The 22237-nt window shown below is 35.1% G+C and overlaps 1 protein-coding gene across 1 annotated transcript in view; it reads left to right on the forward strand.

Annotated features, from left to right (window-relative positions):
- The window catches only part of Synj (synaptojanin), a 384587-nt gene that overhangs the window by 286879 nt on the left and 75471 nt on the right, over positions 1-22237 (forward strand). Inside the window, exons 17-19 of the mRNA XM_090410710.1 lie at positions 4002-4155; positions 4503-4572; positions 21056-21274. Of these exons, the coding sequence (XP_090266836.1) occupies positions 4002-4155; positions 4503-4572; positions 21056-21274 (443 nt within the window). The remainder of the gene's footprint in view (positions 1-4001; positions 4156-4502; positions 4573-21055; positions 21275-22237) is intronic.

Raw genomic sequence — 22237 nt, forward strand, 5'->3', positions numbered from 1 at the left:
TGTACTATGGTTTTAGCTATATTTCTTTTGTTTTTGTATATTTCTTCTATTTCCTTTGTATGTTTTTGAAGGAGTGATTTGTATGCTATTTGTTTTTCTTTTATTGCATTTTCTATATCTGTGTTCCAGATTTTTAATGTTTTTCTTTCCAAGTATTTCAGAGACTGCTTTATGGATGCTCTTTATTAAAGATTTCCATTTTTCTTCTATATCTTTGCTGATTTGGGCTTCTTTTAGGTAATCTGTTAATCATGACTGATAGAGCTTCTGTAACTCAACCAGTATAGATGAAGCCCTTTGGTTGGAAAGACCTGGGTTTGATTCCCATCCAAGGCACGAGGAACCTTTTATCTAGTCGCTTTTGACTAAAGATGAGCTATTAGTTGGTCTCATACAGAGGTAGAGGATTTTTTCTCCTGAAACTTGCATTTTTTTCCTCAGAATAGTCAAACAGGCCCGTGAACACACGCTGTTACAGTCAAAAATAACCCCTCCCCGAGGCAGGCTCAGTGACAGTCCAGTTGGGAGTTGTACTAACAAAAGTCGGATCAATGTAAAATGCAGACCCTGCATTGGAAGTAGGATAAACACGCAGAGTAAGAAGAAGAAGTTAATCATGATTGATATAGCATTCTATTGCTTTCTTCTTGCAATAGATACACGTTGTATATTCCTTTCTTTAATTTGCTAGTATTTCTGTTTTAGAGACTACTAAGTAATGATCTCAAAAAATTTGGCTTCCTCTGTAAACATGTACATCTCTCACTCATGGAAGTATCTTCAGGACTGGGGCAACTGTGGCAAAGGTGGACTAAATTCTCATCACTTTCCTTAATATCCCATAATGCAAAGCACATCTCTTTGCAGACATGTATAATGCTATGCATTATTGGAAGGGTCACTACCCAGACCAGTTTCAACCTTTATTGAGGTCTCTTCAGTGGGAGCCAGAGGTGATATCAAGGTTGAAGCAATGCAGAACTCATGTTTCCATATGCCAGTTGCCAGAAGGTGTCACACCTTATTATTAAAAATTACTCTGGATTAGAGAAAGATGTTGGAAGTTTTTTTCCACTTGGTTAGACTATAAATTATATATTTAGTTTAATCCTTTATCAAAGTGTAAGTGAACAAAGTTTGCACCTGAAATATCTTTAGTACTGGGGCAACTTCCCATAATGCATAGCATTATACATATCTGCAAGGAGATATGCTTTGTATTATGGGATACTGAGGAAAGTGATGAGAACTTATTCCACCTTTGCTACGAGTTGCCCCAGTCCTGAAGATATAGTTCAGGTGCAAACTTTGTTTGCTTACACTTGGATAAAGAATTAAACTAAATACATAATTTATAGTCTAACCAAGTGGGAAAAAACTTCCAACTTCATCTGGTCTCTTTTGCCAAAAGATGAGTTAGCCAGTCTCATACAGAGGTAGGAGGTTTATTCACCTGGAAACTTGGGGTTTTCATCCCCCAGAACAGGCAAACTGGCCTCTGCGAACACGCTTCTACAGACATAGGGCACCTCCAGGAATAAGGAGTAACCAACCTCTGTTCTGTAGGATTTTGGTTCCAAATACCTATACTGTAAAATGTGTAGGTCTACACCTGAACGTAAATTAGGATAGGATAGGATATTGTTGGATCCTATTTCGTCTTAACCTATACCTTGGATCCGTCAATTTGTCACTATGATGTTCTAAAACAACAAAAAAAAAAAGTCGCTAGTTGATTTTTAATCCAATTATAGAGAGAATTTGTATTTATTGACTGCGCCACTCTATATCTAAATTAGTCAAAGAATTAAAATAAAACCAACTCTCAACTATTTTCTTTTTATGTGTTGTTATTATGTATACAGGCTGAGTTTATTCAACTTATTTATTTCACCTGCTTTGGTTCGATTATTTTATGAACGGTGCAGTAAAAGAGATTCAGGCAAAGTACAACTTTAGATCAACAAACAAATGTTTAATATGGGCTCACAAATTATACACTTTAGTTTAAGTCACTGAATAAGGTATTACAAACATTTTGGCACATCTGGTAATTTAATCATATAATTTCAAGCAATGGTTAATCTGTTGTCCGAAATACAGCTCTCACAAAATTCAATTAACCATTTAAAAAAAGTTCAATGTCATAAGTTCCTTAGTAACCAACTACAATAATATCTTATAGTTACTTAAGTTTCAAATACAATATAAGGGCAGCAATGCTTCTTCACAAGTATACACTCTTAAATCCACACTCCAGCTATTCTCTGCAAAAGTTACTGTTAATGTAGGGATATTTTAGGAAGAAACACACACACATATCTCTGCATAGGAGTAACAAAGTTGGTTAATTCTTACCTGTAAATTTCCTTGTTCATCTACTTATGTACGGACACCTTTTATAACTGTATTCACTTAAAACTATTAACAGCACTCATTAAAAACAAAACAAATCCTCTTAGTAATAACTGAATAATTTAATGGTCGCAATTCACATAGTTAAAAGGTTCTTGCTTGGAGCAAAACGCTTGTACTATCTTTGACATCACTTGACCAATTCAGTATTCTACCAATAACTCATGAACTAAGGTAACACGCAGTAATTCCTTAACTTGAAGTTTTTATGCACAGTCGCCTATTCTTCCAGAATTTAATTAATCTTTCAGGCACTATATCTCTTAGCACAGCTATCGTTTAAGTTTAACTTTGCTGCCTCTACTTATTCTTTTAGTTACTCTGTGCTATTCTTCAAGTTTCTGTGTGTCCCTGAAAGGTCGATCTTGAGTCAAAATTCCAACTAAATTATCGCTAGTCATCCAGTTGCTACTTTGCTATCTTCCGTTGCTTTATTTGTCGTTTTGCAACTTACTAGCTAACTTGCTCCTCGACTAGTAGACCTTAGCAAGCTACTTAACTGACTCGCTGTTATCTCTCTACTCTGTTATCTCACTCTGATTCCCTGAAAGAATCGTTTTGTCTGTTCTTCGCTTATATATCCCTTCTTCCCGCCGAAATTATTCTCGTGCTCTACTTCTATTAAAATCCTTTTCCAGCCCTTCAATACTGATCTGCCACGCTCTGTTCTAAACTCGTGCTCGCTATCTTACATACGTCTCCATGACAACTAAAACAAAATATAATAAAACTGAGGCATTGCACAATGTTATACCTCTACATACAGGAACAAATAAGGAATATTTACATTTCAATTAATATGCAGTTAAAATGTTGAATAAAAATTCTTATAATATTAACATAGCAATAAATAAAATAAACTTAATAATATTTTAATACAGAGTCTTTTCACTATTATTATATATCCTTGATTAATTAATTAATTATTAATAGAGCTTAAAGGTAGTTACATGAGTATTAATTTATAAACAAGTGATTTACATTAAATAATAATTACAAGTCTAGCTTATGTGATGGAAGATCATGTTGGATTCTGAAGTAAATATTAATTACTCAAATCTCTTTATATTCAGAATCCAACAATATTACCATGAAGAAATGCATATTAACATTTGTATGTTGAGAGAAACCATCAGCAGCTAATACATCTTTTGTTTGTTCTGGTGATACAAACACACCCAGGATTTGTAGTGATATTAAACCTTCCCCAGAAGTGCAAAAGGATTAAACATGGCAAAAATAAAAATTTTGGTATGGTGCCGATTTCAATTACATCTAGTTATTTATAAGCATCTGTATCAATAGCCAAAATATTTCTTTCCTTCAGAACATATACAATAAATAAATAAATAAAAAATAATATACACCCACTTGATTATCAAGTTCACAGCTTCCCACCAGATATTGTTAGTACTGTTACAATAAAAAAAAAAAAAAGCATTTATATAATTTATGTAAATTATCTTTTAATTTATAATTATGTCCGTCTTATATTTTGATTAATTCCGCACTGAGATAGTTATTTTTTTTTTACTGACTACTCTTAAGATTGTTTTAATATAATTATTTTTATTTTTAACATCAAGGTTTTCAAGAACTTTATAGAAGCTGATGTAAACTTTCCTCCCACATATAAATATGATTTGTTTTCTGATGATTATGATACTAGTGAGAAAAACCGAATTCCTGCATGGACTGACAGGGTTTTGTTTCGGCGAAGAAGACTTCTTAGTGAGGCAGGTATGTCAATAATAAACATAGATAGAAATTTAGTACATTGTAATGCCTTCACTGCCAATAATGCCATTATTGCTATGTCATTTATTTTTAGTTGCTGGAAGACACCATTTGCTGCTTTCAACCATTGCCAGTTTAGTGTATCACTATAGCTACATCCACCAGTGTAGGTGACTGCACTGTTGTGGTATTGCCTCTCCCCACCCTTTAAAAAAACTTGAGAGAAATGTTTGCAATTGAACCCTAAAAAAATAAAGTGGTTAAAAAAAATTGAAAATATTAAATCTTTAATGACTATTAGGTAAAATTTTGTTAATGACTAAAAAAAAATCCACTTTTTTTGAATGTAGAGGATCCATTATGGACCCCTGGAAAAATAGCTCATTATGGGAGAGCAGAGTTGAAGACTTCTGATCATAGGTATGTAATTTCAAAAACTAATTTAATGGTGATTGAGTGTTGATTTTTTGTATTCATTTGACATTAAACTTTTTATTATGAATAATAAAGTTGTATACACCTAACACAATCGCTTGTACTGTGTTCCAAAATTTATGGATATTTATTCGGACTCTGTTTTATCACTCTCCCAGACACAAGAGGCAGCAAAGCTCATATCAAGAGCAAAGTAATCTGTTGATATTTCTGTTGAATAGCTGGAGTGAAGGTGAAGTCCTTGATGAAGGCTGTTCCACAGAACTGAAGTTGTTGAAATGAAAGATCTGTGGGAATAGCAGGTTTGGTGTGTCAGCAGTTCAACTGTAAAAGGGTGTTGGACAGTTGTTTTGGTTTTGTTGCTGCTAGGTTTAGCAGAATTGGGGGGGGGGGGGACATAATGGGTGCTGATTCCTGAACATCACCCATGGAAATATCTGTAAAAGAGACAGTGGCTGAAGAGTGGGAGGGGGGGGGGGGGGGTTATGAATCATCCAAACTGCATTCTTCTGAACAGTATCACGGATTTTGAAGGAATTTAGTTGCACCCTAATGTGAGAATAATATTCCTAGGTCAGGTAGATTTGTATCAAGATAAGTAACTAGAAAAGGGAAATGTAACATTTTCAGTGAAAAAGGATGCCAGTTTTTTGAAAGCTGAAGATGCTTCAGAAGTGATTATGCCAGGAAATGCTAGGAGTAAGCATCAATCCAAAAAGAGAGATCTGGTCTTGACTGTTAAGTTGAGCATTGTGGAAAGGTAAGGGAAGAAGAACAGGTCTTTTTTTTTGGGGGGGGGAGTATCATGAACAGGAGGTTATTTTCCCATTAAAAGACAGTGTGGAGATCAGTATTTTGGACATGCATTGTAAATGACCTTGAAACTTGAGATGTTTGAGCACTGCAATGTTTGCCATATGAGTGGAGAGTGTGTTGTCATCAATAAAACTCTGAATAGGGTTTGAGGTTAGTGAGAACAGGCCATGCATATATATATATATATATATATATATGAGGAAGGGGTGGGTGAAATAACAAAGTCCTGAAGAACACCCGCATTAATTGGAAACTGAAGAAAATACTTTCCACCATTATACGTAATGAATGACCTGAACTGGCAATCCAGATACAGAGCCAGGACCACAAATGACAATTAGCAGAGAAGTCCTTGATGCCAGATTATCAAATATCTTAGAAATGGGAAGCACAACAGGACAGGTTTCTCCTAACCTTTTGATGGCATGTTTTCATAGTTTTCTACATTTAGCCCTCTCGGAGTGAGACTTGCGCTGTTAATGATGGTTATGCAACTGTTGTGGTCTTCAGTATAGCCACGAATATAATTTAAGTTTTTGTCTCAAGTCACTTATAATAAGCCTGTATTTTCTTGGACCACCTTGGTACACCATTTTTTTGGAAAAAAATGGTTTTGAATATAGGGTGGGAATTTTGAACACATGGAGGAATAAAAGCCTTCATTCCAACATGGAGAATGAAATCAGTAGTCTGATTTTTTAAAGGAGTAAAAGTCTGAAATTTTCCCGCTTGGCATTGTGACACCAAAGTGCACAAAGTTTTGAATGGCTGAGAGGAGGGTATTTCCCCACTCTTCAAAGACAAATTTGAATTAAAAGCTATTTATTTGAATTGAAGTTTAGTCAAATTCATTATGAAAATAATGTAATGCTTTGAGTTGTCAAAGACAGTTGTCTCTTTTTGAGTTGAACACATATTTGTCTCAGTATTTTGACACATCTGAAATCTCTCAGAAATGGTAAAAAAAGCTTTAAAACATTAATAAATGTTAAAAGTTTACAAATACACTGATTAACAGTGCTCAACAAATTATGCAAACCTTACTTGCCATGCACGAAATTTACTCCTTCCATTTTTTTTTTAATGTCCCAATAAGTCAGTAGGAGTTTTACAATATGTTTAATGGTATACTATGTACCATTGTTGGAGAATACTTTTTATTAAATTAAAAAAAAAAGTTTTGTCCACTCTGCAGCTACTCACCACAAGCAGCTTGGCGAGCATATTTATTGAATCCTGCTAATTAACAGTATTGTTCATAAACAGATCAGTGAACAAATTCATGGTAAAGTTTTTTTCAAAATTCACAACTGCTTTTTAAGTAAAAATAGCTTTAAGTATTTCTACCATGTTATCAGTTTCATTTAGTGATGCCCTGCCAAACATGGTCTGCAACCTCTTCAATCCGAAATGCATAGTTCTGTTGAAATTCTTCTGTCTGAACTCCTCTTTCAATCCCCCCCCCCCCTCCTTCTCTCATAAATGTGTTGGGGGCATGGGGGTGGGGAACTGACAGATGTTTGTCATAAAAATTGATCATCTCGTGAAGGCAATCATCTTTTCCCCAAGATTATTCCAAAAGTAGTCTCTTTCTATAATTTTATGCAGCCAGTATAAAATATCTGAAATTTTGCAGGTATAATAGGACTGCAGTTAACACTCAGGATATTATTTTTATTATTATTATTTATACTGGTACTCCATGGAGTCCCTTGAGTAACTTATAAGTTTCTATTATATCCCCAAAAGACTCATCACCAGAGATCCACACTATCCATTAACACAATACCCATCATACATCGCCTTAAACTTATTCACTGTTTGGACAATCACAACCACCTCCGACAATTCATTCCACTCATTTACCACTCTTCAAGTAAAGAAACTGGTTTGCACACCCTTACTAACCACACTCTTAGATAACTTCAAAGTGTGACTGCTTGTTTTCTCACTATTCTCCATGTGTTGAAAATTTTCCATTGTCAATCTTACAGAATCCCTTTAGTAACTTATAAGTTTCTATTATATCCCATCTCCTCTGCCTGGCAGTTAAACTCTGCAACCCATACACATTCAGTCTATCCTCATAGGGAACATTCTACGTACCTGTCATGAGCGTGATCACTCATCCCTGAATCCTCTCCATCACCTCCTGGTCCTCTACAACAGTGCTTCCCAAAGTAATAGATGTCAAGGCCACTTTGGAAAAATTTAAATATTTCACGGCCCCCGTTAGGAAAAAAAAATTGTAATACAAAAATATATTATTATAATATTATTGTATTTATATTCAATACGAAACATACACAGCGAATATTGCAAAAATCAAATGCAAATATTACATTTTTAGCATCTTACATACACATTTGACATGGAACACTTAGTCTTAAAACATTTTAAATTTGTTTTCATTATTTCACGGCCCCCAGTTTGGGAAGCGCTGCTCTAGAAACACAGGTGACCAAATCATACAGTAGTCAACATGTGGCTGAATCATAGCCTTATAAAGAGGGATAATAACCTCCCTTTCTTTACTTGTCAATATGTTCTTCAATATCTATTTTAATCCTCTGAGCTAGTTTTCTAGAGGACATACAGCAAAAGTTTTGCAGTATGCCCTCTGAATTTCAAATCTCTATCCACCATTACCTGTAGAACTAGTATTATTAATATATGACATATGTAACCCTTTCATCCCAAAGTGCATTACTTTACAATATTAAATTGATAACCATTGTCCTTTTCCTACACTGCCAATTTATTTAAGTCATCCTGCAAGATATCTATATCACCTTTTTCAACTATTGCCCTACCCAGTTTTGCATCATCAGCAAACAACTGAATATCTCCTCTCCCTTAAATTCTCCATTGTATCATTAATATATACATTAAAGAGTAGTGGTCTTAGTGCAGAGTCCTGAGCACTCCACTAGTCACCCTCATTTGCCTGATTCCACTCCACCATACACCACCCTCTGATCCCTTTCTATTAGCCACCCCTATCCATACCACTGACTTCATATCCATTTGCTCCAAATTATGTAATAATTTTCCATGTGATATGCTGTCATGTCTTGAACTTTGCAACGTCCAGCAGTATCATTGTGTAGCCATTTCTCAGTAATTTACTGTGATTAAATTATTGAGGCATGGCCTCCTTTTTACAAAACCATGCTACCCCCTAAAATATTCTGGAAGTTGTTGAAGAAGCTTAGGAATGAGGGAAAGAGTGCTGTAAAAGGAGTTAGAGATGATAAAGGTGACATGAAAACAGGAGAAAAAGATATCCTTGAAGTATGGAGTAATTACTTTGAAAAACTGCTAAATGAAACAAGCAGTGATGATGGGACAGTGGTAAAACACACTGACCAGGCATGCAGTTAGGAATACATATCCATACTTGAAGTAGAAAAAGCCATCAAAGGCTTGAAATGTGGAAAGGCAGCAGGAGTAGATGATATTCGACCAGAAATGCTGAAGTATGGTGGTATAAGAGTCTTACAGTGGCTGCGCTGCATAATTCAGAAAGCCTGGACAGAGGGACAAATTCCCGATGATTGGAGTAGAGCTCTCATAGTACCCATATATAAAAAGGGAAATAAAACTGAATGTGAGAATTACAGAGGTATTTCTCTACTGAGTATTCCTAGCAAGATCTATGCAAGTATACTTGAGAAAAAACAGTTGAGAAGAATTGTGGAAGAAAAGCTTGGTGAAGAATAAGCTGGATTTAGGCCAAATAGAGGCTGTCAGGATCAGATCTTCACTTTACGACAAATAGTCGAGAAAGCATGGGAATATAACAGAGATCTGTATTTAAGTTTTGTCGACTTGGGAAAAGCATATGACAAGGTGCCAAGAGAAAAGCTATTCAATACGCTACAGTTATATGGTGTCAATGGGGCATTATATCAAGCAATACTTAGTCTTTATTTGAGTTGTAAGTCAGCAGTTAGAATTGAAGGAAGTATGGGAAGATGGTTTAATGTTAAATTTGGTGTGAGACAAGGATGTACATTATCCCCTCTGTTATTCATTATCTATATGGATCACATTATGAAGGAAAGTGGTATTAAACATGATATCAAAATTGGAGATGTTAATGTCAGCTCTTTGCTTTATGCTGATGATGTTATACTTCTAAATAAATCCGCTACAAGTCTGCAAGATTCTCTGACTAAATTGAATAGCTGTTGTAATAGATTTGGCATGAAGGTCAGCAATAAAAAGACACAGACAATGAAAATAGGCAGAATCATTGAAAATGTCAACTATGTTGTGAATGGAGAACACCTGTGGAACAAGTAAAACATTTCAGCTACTTAGGCACGATTTTTACTGAAGATGATAAATTAAATATAGAAATAGACAACAGAATCAGCAAAGCTGGTATGATGGGAAGTCAATTGAATAAATTCATATGGAATAAGAGAGAAATTAGTCGGAACACTAAATTAGCTGTATACAAGACAGTGTTCAAACCTGTTTTAACTTATGGATCTGAGAGCTGGGTCAGAAGTAAAACACTTGACCAAAGACTAGAGACCGCAGATATGAGAGTCCTGAGAAAGATTATAGGTGTGAACAGATGGCATCAATGGCAACATCATATTAAAAATGAGGATATTAGGGAAGAACTTGGCATTGTCAACATCCAGGAATGCATTAGCAGAGCTAATCTTGGGTGGTATGGTCACTTAAACAGAATGGGCAAGGGAAGATTAGCAAATCAAGTGTTCTCTCCCTGGTTGGCAGCAAAACGACCCAGAAGAAGACTAAGATATAGGTGGATTGATACGGTACAAAGTGCCTTAGACGATAGAAATATAAGATCTGATAATGTTGGAGTCTTGACAAGTAATAGACTGATTTGGAGGAAAATTGTAGATAGGAAGTTAGTAATGATGTAAATTTTTCATGTAGTACTATCATATCCTGTACACCCCTTGAGGGTACATGTCAGGAATTTGATGATGATGATGATGCTGCCCCCCTATAGAGTATCATATTCCTATCTACCCATTATTGAATTTTGCTTTTAACCATTTTTTCAATACTTTAATCACCACTCCAGAGATACTAATTGGTCTGTAATTTGCTACTTGGATCTACCTTTATGTAATGGAAGTATCTTACCCTCTTTCCACTCCCTTGAACTTTGCCAGAGCTGAGACTTAGATTAAACAATTTTGTCAGAGGCACTGCCAATTCACTTCACATCCTCGTAGCACGAGCTAACATATCGTCCAACCCCACTGCTGTAGCTGTATTCACATTGAAATTTTTCAATATACTGAGTACCTTTAATTTATCTACCTCAAATCTCGTGAGTTTCTGCAACATCAGTAGTTACCACCTAAATGATATACTCTTGCAAAGTGATCACTTCAGCACTGAGTAAAGTTATTTTTCCATAATCATTCTTTCTCTTACTTGCTGTGTAGCAAAAAACTCTTTTACTTTGACCTGCTTAGCTAATTTTCTCTCAAAACTGTTTTCGCCTTCCTTATTACTCTTCTTGCTTATGCTTTATATTGCTCATGAGATCACCTTTTTGTTTATATTCCTTCCACAATGCTTTCTTTTTTTGCAGCTCATGATGTATATTGCTACTCATATGCCTACTTGGTTTATCCTCCTGAACCTGAATATATGCAGTCTGATACTCCTCGCTCAAACAACCCTGATTGTTTCCCATGCACTAATGACATTTTCTTTCCATGTAGCTTCTTATGCCAATGCTGCTGCCAGTTGCCTCCTAAGTTTGCCACTTTTGTAGTTTCACAAATCCTTTCTTGACTGAAAATTCCATATGTTAACCAACCTCCCAGGACAAGACTACATGGTTACTTTCCCTGATTGGAGGTAGAGTTGCTACTGTAGTTATAGATAGAACTTCTGATGCTATTACCAGATCCAACATACTGAAACCCCTGGTCCCACCCATCATGTGCTGTTTCAGATAATTATCCCTAAGTAACTATATAAATTCCATTTCCATTTTGCCATATATCCTTTCCTCCTTCCAGTGTATATCCCTGTATTTGAAGTCTCCCATGATAATTACTTGGCTTGCACTTGTGCTAATCTGCCAATGCATGTCACCCACAACTTCTTCTTCTGGATCCTTAGGTCTACAATAGCAACCAACAATATATTTTGTCCTATTGGCCTCAAATGAGCTCTTTCCCTCAGATTTACAATCTTCCTTAATTTCTATTTTTATTGGTGGAAGTTCTTTATCTATCATTAATAATATCCTCCTCCTCCCCTATTTCCTCTGTCTTCTCTTAGAATGCAATATTTGTTACATTCTATCCTTGTCACTACATCATTCTCTGATAAACAGTTTCACTGATGTCAATAAATTTTGGCCAAGTCAAGCTGACCAATGCCAAAAGCTTCTCTCCTTTATTTCTGATACTTTGGGCATTTGTGTACATGTGGTTCAACATCCACTTGGGCCCACAGTTACGCTTACATAATGTCATTACCTGCCCATTTAGATTCTTCAGCTCTTCAGTCATTTCTGCACTCACACTCGTTTGTTCCAGGGTGGATATACACATACTTGATTGCTTCCCCCTAATATGTCTAGTTTTCCTGGTTTTACACTTCCAAATCCTCAATGGACAACACCTTCTCTAAGCATCTAACTCCAAAACTATTCAAGTGCAATCCATCAGGCATATACTAGTCCTTTCATCCATAAAATTCACTCTGCACATGTATAAACCATACACCATTCCTCCTACACAATCTTTTTATGGACTCATTGGCAATCATGGCCCTTCTCATTTCTGTCCTATCCCCCCAAAGCAGCAAACATACAATCCTTACTTTCTTACTCTTCATTTTTGCTTCTTACGATAACTCTTTCACATTCTCTCTCACTGCATGTTTCTCACCTTTCAAATCATTTGTGCCTGCCAAAAGAATTAATTTGTTCACTTCTTTCTTCTTCAACTTGCAGCTTCACTAACATCCTCTATCTTTGCACCTGGGAAATATGCTTTCGTCACTTTCTCATTAAGTATGTCATCAAATCCTTATACAATACTTTCTCTTTTCTTCCAGTTTCTCGCACTGCTATACTTTTCTATTCACTCTTTCTTCCTCCTGCTGTATCACACACACCAATTATTTCTCCAGTTGCTTGAGCTCATGTTTTATCCTATGAACGAGTCTGTGTAAGTGCAATTTCTTTCCACACTAGCATCTTATCATGCACATTATTAATTTCATCCACTTCATTCAGACTCTCATATTTCATTGGCTATCATCCACTGCCTCTGCCACATTCTCCATAATTTTCACAATCTTCCTTTATATCCTTAATATCAGTCACTTATTGCTCCCAACACGACTCATGTTTTTTGCATTTGCTCACGAAACTTTTCACAAACATTCTCTCCATTGTCACTATCGTACCACAAACCATTCACTCTGGGCAATGAATACATTAAACACATGCTACATCACACTAAATCCTTCATATTAATATCATTCACATCAATGTCTTGACCACCATTTTTTCGCATGCATCGGTGGCATAATATGTCGCATAAATAATATTTATGACTAAACAACACAGTCAAAAATAAAGAAAATACGACCAATTATGTTAAACAGTATTGTCAATATTTACTAAAAATAAGGTCTTATCTGAGCAACACATGTACTGAGCTGCTATTAAAGACGATGCCAGCATCTTCTCTGGAGCACTAGTTCTATAAGTTTGTGTTCTTCGAATTTAGAATGCTAAATGAAACAGTGCAGTCAGTTTAATCTTACATAAATAAGAATTGTTGAAGCGCAAACATTGAATACAACAGAATTGAACTTTCAACTATATTATTATAAGTAAACTTATATACAAAACTGCCTTTGTATCTGAACTTGCCCTTCAGCATGATTACCTATCAATGTATCATTGAATTCAATGATCTTGCCTGTGCCTAATGTTCAAATTCATCTCTTCAGTTGAGATGGGAACTTTGTGTTAACCAGTCAAGCTTTTCTCGGTCATTTTTTTGCAAACTATCTCATGGTAGCAACTGCAGTATGACTGCTGCATCATATTTAAAGAGATATAAGTGTTAGATCCTGAATGGAGAGCTTTATAAGTAAAGTCTTTATTCAGGATTCAACATGATATTTCCTTCTAATTAAGGAGATATCTGCACATCAGCTAATAATTATGAAGTATTATTTTATGTTATGTAATAATGTGTAGTCCATGTGTGCCATATAGTGAGAGTTATTCCTGCATAACTGAAATGAGAAGCATAGAATTTTGTGTCAAAATAGTAAAAATTGTGTAAGGGAATTGTTAAGTTATTTGTAATTCCCATTAAGCTGTCTAGTACATTATGAAATTCTGAGAAAAATTATAAGTAGTAATCCGGAATAATCGCGTATAATCTGTACGAGTCGAGTGTAGCGATGGAGGCTATACCTACGCGGAAAATGATGTCAGAATGGCTACCTGGAATAATGTCACCTAACAGATTAGGGAGAGTGTAGGATCACCCAAGGGGCATGAACGATGTGGTTCGTGGGTGAAAACCACCTCGAATAGAGGGCGCCCGAAAAGGGTGAAGAAAAGATGAAGCGCGCCATTTTAGAGGGTTTTTTCCTTCTTCGGTTCCTGGATTTGAGTTTTAGGAGGTTTGTCGGGGGGTTTGTGAGACAGTGGTGGATCGACTACACTGATGGCGGGTTCTTTTCTTGAGAATGCTTGAAGATTTCCAAGCGGAGCTGATCGCGATATGACAGCCTATGCAGAATGTCCCATCGGAGAAAGTTTCCTGCGGAGCGATAGACAGCACGCCACAGTCAGAAATGATTAAAAGAAAAGCATAGGGCATTGCCAGGCGCAAAGACAGCCGATGAGTATAGAGTAAGGTAATCCAGATCTACATGAGATGACGGCATGAAATCTGAAAGTATCCGGTAATGTAAAGATTTTCATTCTATGTAAAAAATCGCTTAGAGGAATAAGGAGTTTGTGTATACTGTAACTAAAGGACACTACTAGTGTCCTTTAGTTACACTACTAGTATCCTTTAACTTAAGTGAGAAATTGATTGAAATAATTAAGACCCTGTGGAACAAACAAGAATTGTTGATAAGCATTATTTTGATAGAGAATGGCTAGGCTTGCTTAATGAAATTTAGAAATAAGATAGTTATTGGTAGAGTATTAATGAAAGTGTTCAATGCGTGTTCTGTGAATGACTTGTGAAAGGAATTGTATCCTAGTAGTATTATGCTTACACTTAATCTTATCCTTTCGTAATTGAAGGATTTATCATACTCAGATTCATTGTGATTTAGTATGAATCTTAACTTAGAGTAAATTTTGATCCATTAAATAATTGAATTTTCTTAACTGTAAATGTTTAATGTTTTTCCAATAAACATGTTTTGTACCTTATACCTGAGTTTATGCCTGATTACGAATTCAAACCATCACTTATGAAATAGAACCTTTTGGCAGGAAGGAATTTAGATATAAGTGCTTAGGTGAGATTCGAGTCACGACTGCTAACTGAATCTGCACAGTGCTAGCATGAGATTAATTATTGTGTGTATCCCTTTTAAATTTAGAATTATTTTCCTGAACAAGAGTCTCCTCTGTTATAGGATGTTGGCTGGCGCAGCATAATATAAATTTTGCCAATATCTGAAGAGGAGATAAATCTGAATTAATAATTTAAGGGCACGACAGTAGATTAGAAGGAGGGCTATTTGGAGGTGGAACAAGATATAATATAGAGAAAACAGTGACGTAATAACAATGGTGCAGCCGACATAATATAAGTAATCGCCATCATCAATTTGCTGATATGATAATATTGCATGAAAAGTTTATAATTTTTAGTCTTATTCATCAGGTTCTCTAGTACTGTTATATCTTACATTTCATTCTTCTATGGCAGCATTCCTAGCTGTATGATTCCACTTACATCTTGGTGTTCCTATGGATCTTCCAGCCATCCTATTATCAAATACTTGCTTTACTAACTTTTCTTTTGCATTCTCTGTAAGTGACCATATTACCCGAGATTAACTCTGCTCACACATTTCCTGAATACTAACAATGTCAAGTTCCTTTTCTAATATCATTTTTAATGTGATTCAGCCACTGAAGCCTGTAATTTTCTGAGGCTTCTTTTATATGTGGTATTGTATTTGATCAAGTGCTTTATATCTAACCCAAATCTCAGACCTGGTAGTTACAATTGGTCTATGTGTAGTTTAATGTATTGAATAATTTCTTTCATTCCATATTAATTTCTTCATTTGACTCCTTATTGTGTCAGCTTTGCTAATTCTGTTGTCTGTTTCCATGTTCATTTATCATCTTCACTAAAAATGCTGCCTAAATAATAGAAATGTGTATCTCATTCTTCAGGTTTGCCATTCATGTTTTCAGTATTCCTGTCTATATTCACACTCTGTCTTTTCATGCTGATTTTGATATCAAACTTGTTACAGCATTATTCAGTTTAGTAAGGCATCCTATAGACTTTCACTGATTGTACTTAAAGAGTATAACCATCAGATGGGAATGCATCAGAGCCAAAGCAGGATAACGGGGAGGAGACCTCCATGTAGGCTTTAAAGGAATGTGGAGAACCAACCAAAGCTTCTGAACTAATGACTATCCTTGCCTTCTTGTGATGCACCTGAATACTGAATGAACATTGATGGACTGGCCATTTGGGATTTCTGACCAAGTTGGCTTCTTATCATCTTAAACCATAATACAAAATTATGGTACAGCATGATAGTGTTAAATCTTGAATGAAAGAGAGTTTATAATGTATTACCCTTCATTCAGATTTAACAAGTATCTAAATTCTGGATGTAATACTTGTATATTAATGAAAAGAAATTGAATGTAAATGAAATGATAATAACATCCTTGATTTGAAACTTGCTGAATATTGTATCGTCAAATGTCTTATGGAAAAAAAAAGGGGGGGAAGCAATTTAGGAATGGGTGAAGTATGTGTTAGCATGCAAACATTAGGCTAAAATCCCAGACAAGATAAGAAGATTAAATCATGACCTGAGGCCATCATGTACGCAAAGGTCTACATTGCGCAGGGAGGGTCTCCTGTGGATGAGAACGAGAAGCATTGGAATGGAGTGCAGAGGAATTGAGGTGCTGTGTGAAGGTCATCGAGAGAGTATATAGTTTTTTGCGACACAAAAATGAGGTTTTGTCTTTTGGTTTTTTGCCTCTGATCTGTTCCAGTCGTTCCCCGGAGAAGGGAAGTTCCAGTGAAGTCGGAGTGAGATGAATGAGAGAGGCTATGTGGCCAAGTAGAATGCTAACATGCGTATAGGTCTCGGCATAGCAGAAGGTCAGCGTAGGCCGAGAAGAAAATGTGGAACCTCGTGGATCAACATCGGCAGTAGTGTTCGTGAACATCATAAGCAACGAATTGTGATCGTATTCGCATATCTACCTTCCAGAAGCAAGAACCTAAGGAATGTATCAGCCAGGTAACCTCGTTGAAAAGGAACCAAACGAAGAGAATGCGAGCTGTATAATTCCAATTGATGATCTCAAGTATTAGCCAGTGAGATCCCGACACCTCGGTAAAGTAAGAACTTTTCAGTTCTTGTATACAAAGAAAGTTAGATTGTGACGATAAAAGGGACTGTTATTTATGAAGTGCTGTAGGACTTTAGGAGTTGAACCATGAATAGGGAATGATTGATCTGAGTCAGAAAACTTGGAAAAGTGCAGTGTGAAAATAATTTAGTTTGTCATTGTTGGGTAGTTCTTGAACCATTAATTGTGTGAAAATAATCTAGGAGTGTTAAGTAATTAGAAGGACATCCCATTTTAATAGTATTAAATAATATTTCATGTTGTAAGGGAACTAGAATGTCCATGTTATGTTGAGTTATCTTATTTACCTTTCATACCAACATTAGTTAAGTTAGTGTCTATAAAAATAATTGTAACTTGCTTTATTAATAATGAATAAATCTTTTCTTCTTAACCAAATAACTTGCCTGATCACTAATCTCAATGCACCACTCATAAAAAGAACCTATATGTAAAAATATTGGGGATAGTCATGACTGCAGTGCGAAATAAAAATATATTAGATTATTGTGTTTAGAAATAGATAAGGAAAGGATACAGGATTGTGTGCCATACTAGGTGTTTGCTCTTAGATAAAGAAATTTATTTCTCTTATCTGTGGAATTTTGGTGGCACAGCATGAACAAATAAATTTTCCGAAATTTGAAACAGGGTTAGCACATATTCTAACAAAGAAATTGTTAGAATATGTGTTAACATATTCTAACAATTTCTTTGTCTATAGGGTTTTGCACACGTGGGCAATACACTAATAGTGGCCAAGGATTAGAGGTAATAATAAGGGTAAAGTCTGTAAGAAGTGTATAGGACAAAATTTTAGAGTTGAAGAAATAACAAGTAAAAAAATAAAAATAAATAATACAGCATAGACCAAGATTTAAGGAAAGGATAGAAGAGTAAACACAATCAACAAATAAATTATATATACTCATACAAAAAAATAAATAAATAAATATATATATATATATATATATAAAATTTTTCCATAGTATTTCATGTCAGCTGTAGGGTCATCTGGTTAAAAAAGGCTCAGTTCCCTGCACTGAGGGTGAACAGCAAAAAAAAAAAAAAAAGAGAATTACTGCAACAAATCCCAACTCAGCCTCAGCTGAGTTCAAGATTGGCATCATCAACATAAGAAGAATCAATGGAAAAGAATTAGAACTAGCAGAAGGTGTTATTGAATAATAGGTGTTACTGGGATGGGGAGTGAAATCTTTCTAGGCAACAAATACAGGATGTTATAATCAGTGAAAACAAAGAGTAGATAGAGTACTCAACACTCAGTATTGAGGATAATCTTATTGAATTGCAGGCAATATCAAGTAAATTGATATAGACAAATATTAGAATGGGGAAATGGTCCCACAGATAGTTCTACTAAGGAAGGAGGAATTGTTCAAAACATTGGAGAAGCAATTGGCATAATACAAAAGGAAAAGTTGGTCCTTGTTGGGGATCTAAACAGCAGAGTAGGAGATGATTACTATACATATAGAAATGTTTTGGGAAGATTTGGAGAAAAGAGTAATACTGATTAATAATGGTAAGTACCTGCTAGATTTCTGTTCAGAACATGGATTGCTTATTACTAACATCATGTTCCAGCATAAAGAAGTGCACAAATTCATATGGTTTGAAGATGCAAGAAATAAGTAAAATCTTATTGACTGTGTTATTGTTGATAGCATTGTTTAACACTGGTTCAAGACACAAGAGTATACATAGGATATGAAATTGGAAGTGATCACTATTTAGTTAGAGCAGGATAAAATTGAATATTATATTGAAAAGAGGGTATAAGAAAGTTTTAAAATAAATCAAAGTTGAGTAGCTTTCAAATGTGAACTGTAGACTCAAATACACAAACATTATTCAGGTAAAAATGAGAAGAGAGTTTGAAAACAAGAACAACCTTTGAGATTTAGTGACAAACTTCTGAATAAAACATTCTTTTTTTCAGCCAGAGAGGTGTGTAGTAAGGTTTTGTGCAAGGACAGAAAAAGCTGAACATCATGGGACTCAGCAGAGGCAGTCAAGGAAAAGAAGTAACGTGTTCCTCGTAAGTCAGCTTGTGCTCTTAGAGAATGCAGAGAAAAACAAAAAAGTGAAGTACTGTGTAAAACAAATTTTTAAAAAAAAAGTCATGGACAAATTTGGTAAGAACATATAAAATAAATATCAGGAAGGTGGCAAAATATTCTAGAGGCCATTGAAATGGAGAAAAGAGTGATAAAATGACGTAGATATGATAAAGATAACATTAAAACTGAAGATAAAGATATTCTAGAAGTGTGAAATAATAACTGAAAGATCAGTAAATGAATTGAGGAGTGACAGTGCAATGGTATAAAACAATAACAGAATGCAATCAGCATTATATATCAATATGTGAAGTAGAAAAAAGCTGTAAAAAAACCTGAAATGTGGAAAGCAGCTGGAGTGAATGATATTCAACCAAAATGCACAAATATGGAGGTATAAAAGCTTTACAGTGGCTACACTCCATAATTCAGGAGGTCTGGTCAGAGGGTTGAATTCCAGATGATTGGAGTAGATCTCTCATGCTACTCATCTAATAAAAGGGAAATAAAACTGGTTGTTGTGAAAATTACAGGAGAATTTCACTACTAAGTGCTTCTGGTAAGATTTATGCATGCATATGAGAAAAGAAAAATTGTAGAAGTGACTTTTGGAGAAGAACTAGCTGGGTTTAGGCCAAATAGAAGAAGTTGTCAGATCAGATTTTCATTCTAAGATAAATGGGCTAAGATATCATCGAAATATAACAAGGATTGGTATTTCAGTTCTTGTAGATCTGGAAAAGCATATGAAGAAGTGCCAAGAAAAAAAATGGTTCAAAATGGTACAGTTATATGGTGTGTCTTAGATGTCAAATCTGAGAGTTATTTAACTTTGAAAATGAATCAAACTTTTGTAGTATCTTTTCTTTTCAATGTTATACTTATTTTTAAACTGCTTAAAGTAAATGCAGAGCACCTCCTATTTTCATTTGCCTGTATACATTTATATTATTGTATCTTGAGCCAATCTGAAGATTCTACCATCAACAATAGCATAATCACCAAAACATTTCTTATTTCTTGTGTGTTTTCTCCAGAAGGTACTTAACAGTATGATTATCTCTGCCTTTTCCTGTAAAATTGTCCTCTAACATTTCTGTAAGTTTGTGTTGCATATCCCTACTCTGCTGTTTAGGCCTCTGTTGAGAACATCCTTGTTCTTTTTCACCATTGTCAATTGTCCTTGCTACTGACTTAAAGAATTCCTCTATTTGTTTATTGAAAACTTCAATTATCATAGGAACAAAGAAGTTAATTTTCTAGTTTCCCATTTGAATTTACATGTATTATTCTTCTTAAAATTGCCTCCCATTCAAGAAGTTTATCTCCATGTATAATGTTGAATATGATATATTGTCTGAATATATCATCTTATACTTATTTCTTAATCTGAATCCTTATTTCTTTTCTAAATCCTTTTCCAATGATGCTTCTACATTTAAAATGCTTAAGCACCTGTTAATCAATTTTTGTTAGTTTTATCACATCCACATTGTTATTTTTGTCTAACTGGAAAGGTGTTATTGAAATTTTTCTATGGAACCTACTAAAATTTGTCATGGCATTCATCTCAGTTCTTATTTAAATCAGATCGTTTTTAGTATAAAAGTTAGCCAAATGGTTTTAATATTACAAAAAAAAAAAAAAAAAACTGTTCTACTTGAATGGAATTTAATGAAATTTGTAATGTTCTGTCTGTTTTGCTTTAGATCTGACCATTATAAATGGCACAGTTAGCCAGATATATCAAATATATGTTAAACATGACAATATAAAAGGTATCCACAATATTTAAGCTAAATTTGGATCTATTTCTAGTTTGTGGGACATTAATATTGTATTATGATGCATCTTAACTTGTTTAATTTCAATTTGGGAGAATTTAATATGAGGCTTAATATTCTTGACATATAATCATATTTCTTTTATATTTCAGACCAGTAATTGCATATATGGATGTTGATGTGCTGAAAGTAGATGAAATTAGACGTGACTCTGTTCTCCTCAATGTGATCGAGATGTCAGGACCACCAGATGGCACTGTAGTTGTTCATGTAGAAGGGGAAGTTAATGATTCATCTACTATTTTTGATGATGTTTTTATTAATGGTCTGTGGCAACTATTTTCCAGTGTAGGAGAGGTGGTTCTGATTAGGTGAACTTATTATTACTTATTATTACTTGTTTAGTTTGATTTCATTCCACTTCAGATAAAAATCATCACTTAATTTGCTTGTCTTATACACAGTGGTAGCAGAATTCAAATTGTGAAGACGCCAAAATTTTGTATGATTTTGTAAATTACTGTTATTAGAACAGGCTGACTCACTATAATAAATTATATTTGACAAGACATTATGTAGGGGTGCTTAAGGGACAAAGCTATATAACTGAGAGGAGACCTCCACATAGCCTTTAAAGGAATGCGGAGAACCGACCAGGGCTTCTGACCTAATGTCCAATCCTCACCTTCTCATGGTGCACCCTGTTGGGTATCTACCTGGATACTGAACGAACGAGTATGAGCTGCCAATTTGAGATTGAGCTGATCAAATTGTATTCTTATTGGCTTAAATAAAAATACAAAATGATGGTACAGCATGACAAAATTCCATGCCGGCTGGGGCGTCGCATGGTTAAACAAGCCCCCCCCCCCCCCCCCCAATTGCTTTCGCCAGTGAACCAGGGCGAACAGCAAAAAGTCAGCTACTGGAACAAACATGAAAACAAACCCTAACTCAACATCACCAGAGTTAAAGATCGGTACTGTCAACATAAGAAGCCTGAATGACAAAGAAATGGAGCTAGCTGAGGAATTAATAAGTACCAGATTGACATAATAGGGATGAATGAAACAAAAAAGACAAAAACTGGTGAGATCTTTCTGAGCAATAAATACAAAATGTTATATTCAGGCAATGACAATCAAAGAAAAGAAGGAGTAGTCATAGTATTCAACACTAATCTTCTTGAATGGCAGGCAGTCTCAAGTAGAGTGATGTGGGCAAATATGAGAATGCGGAACTGGACAATGAGACATATTTGTGCCTATGGTCCCACAGAAGGTTTTACCAAGGTAGAAGTGGAGGAATTTTTTGAGGCTTTAGAGAAAGCAACT

The sequence above is a fragment of the Typopeltis vanoorti genome, chromosome 20 (assembly GCF_054136105.1).
Source record: "Typopeltis vanoorti isolate ZY-2024b chromosome 20, IOZ_Tvanoo_1.0, whole genome shotgun sequence".
NCBI classification, from domain to species: Eukaryota; Metazoa; Arthropoda; class Arachnida; order Uropygi; family Thelyphonidae; genus Typopeltis; species Typopeltis vanoorti.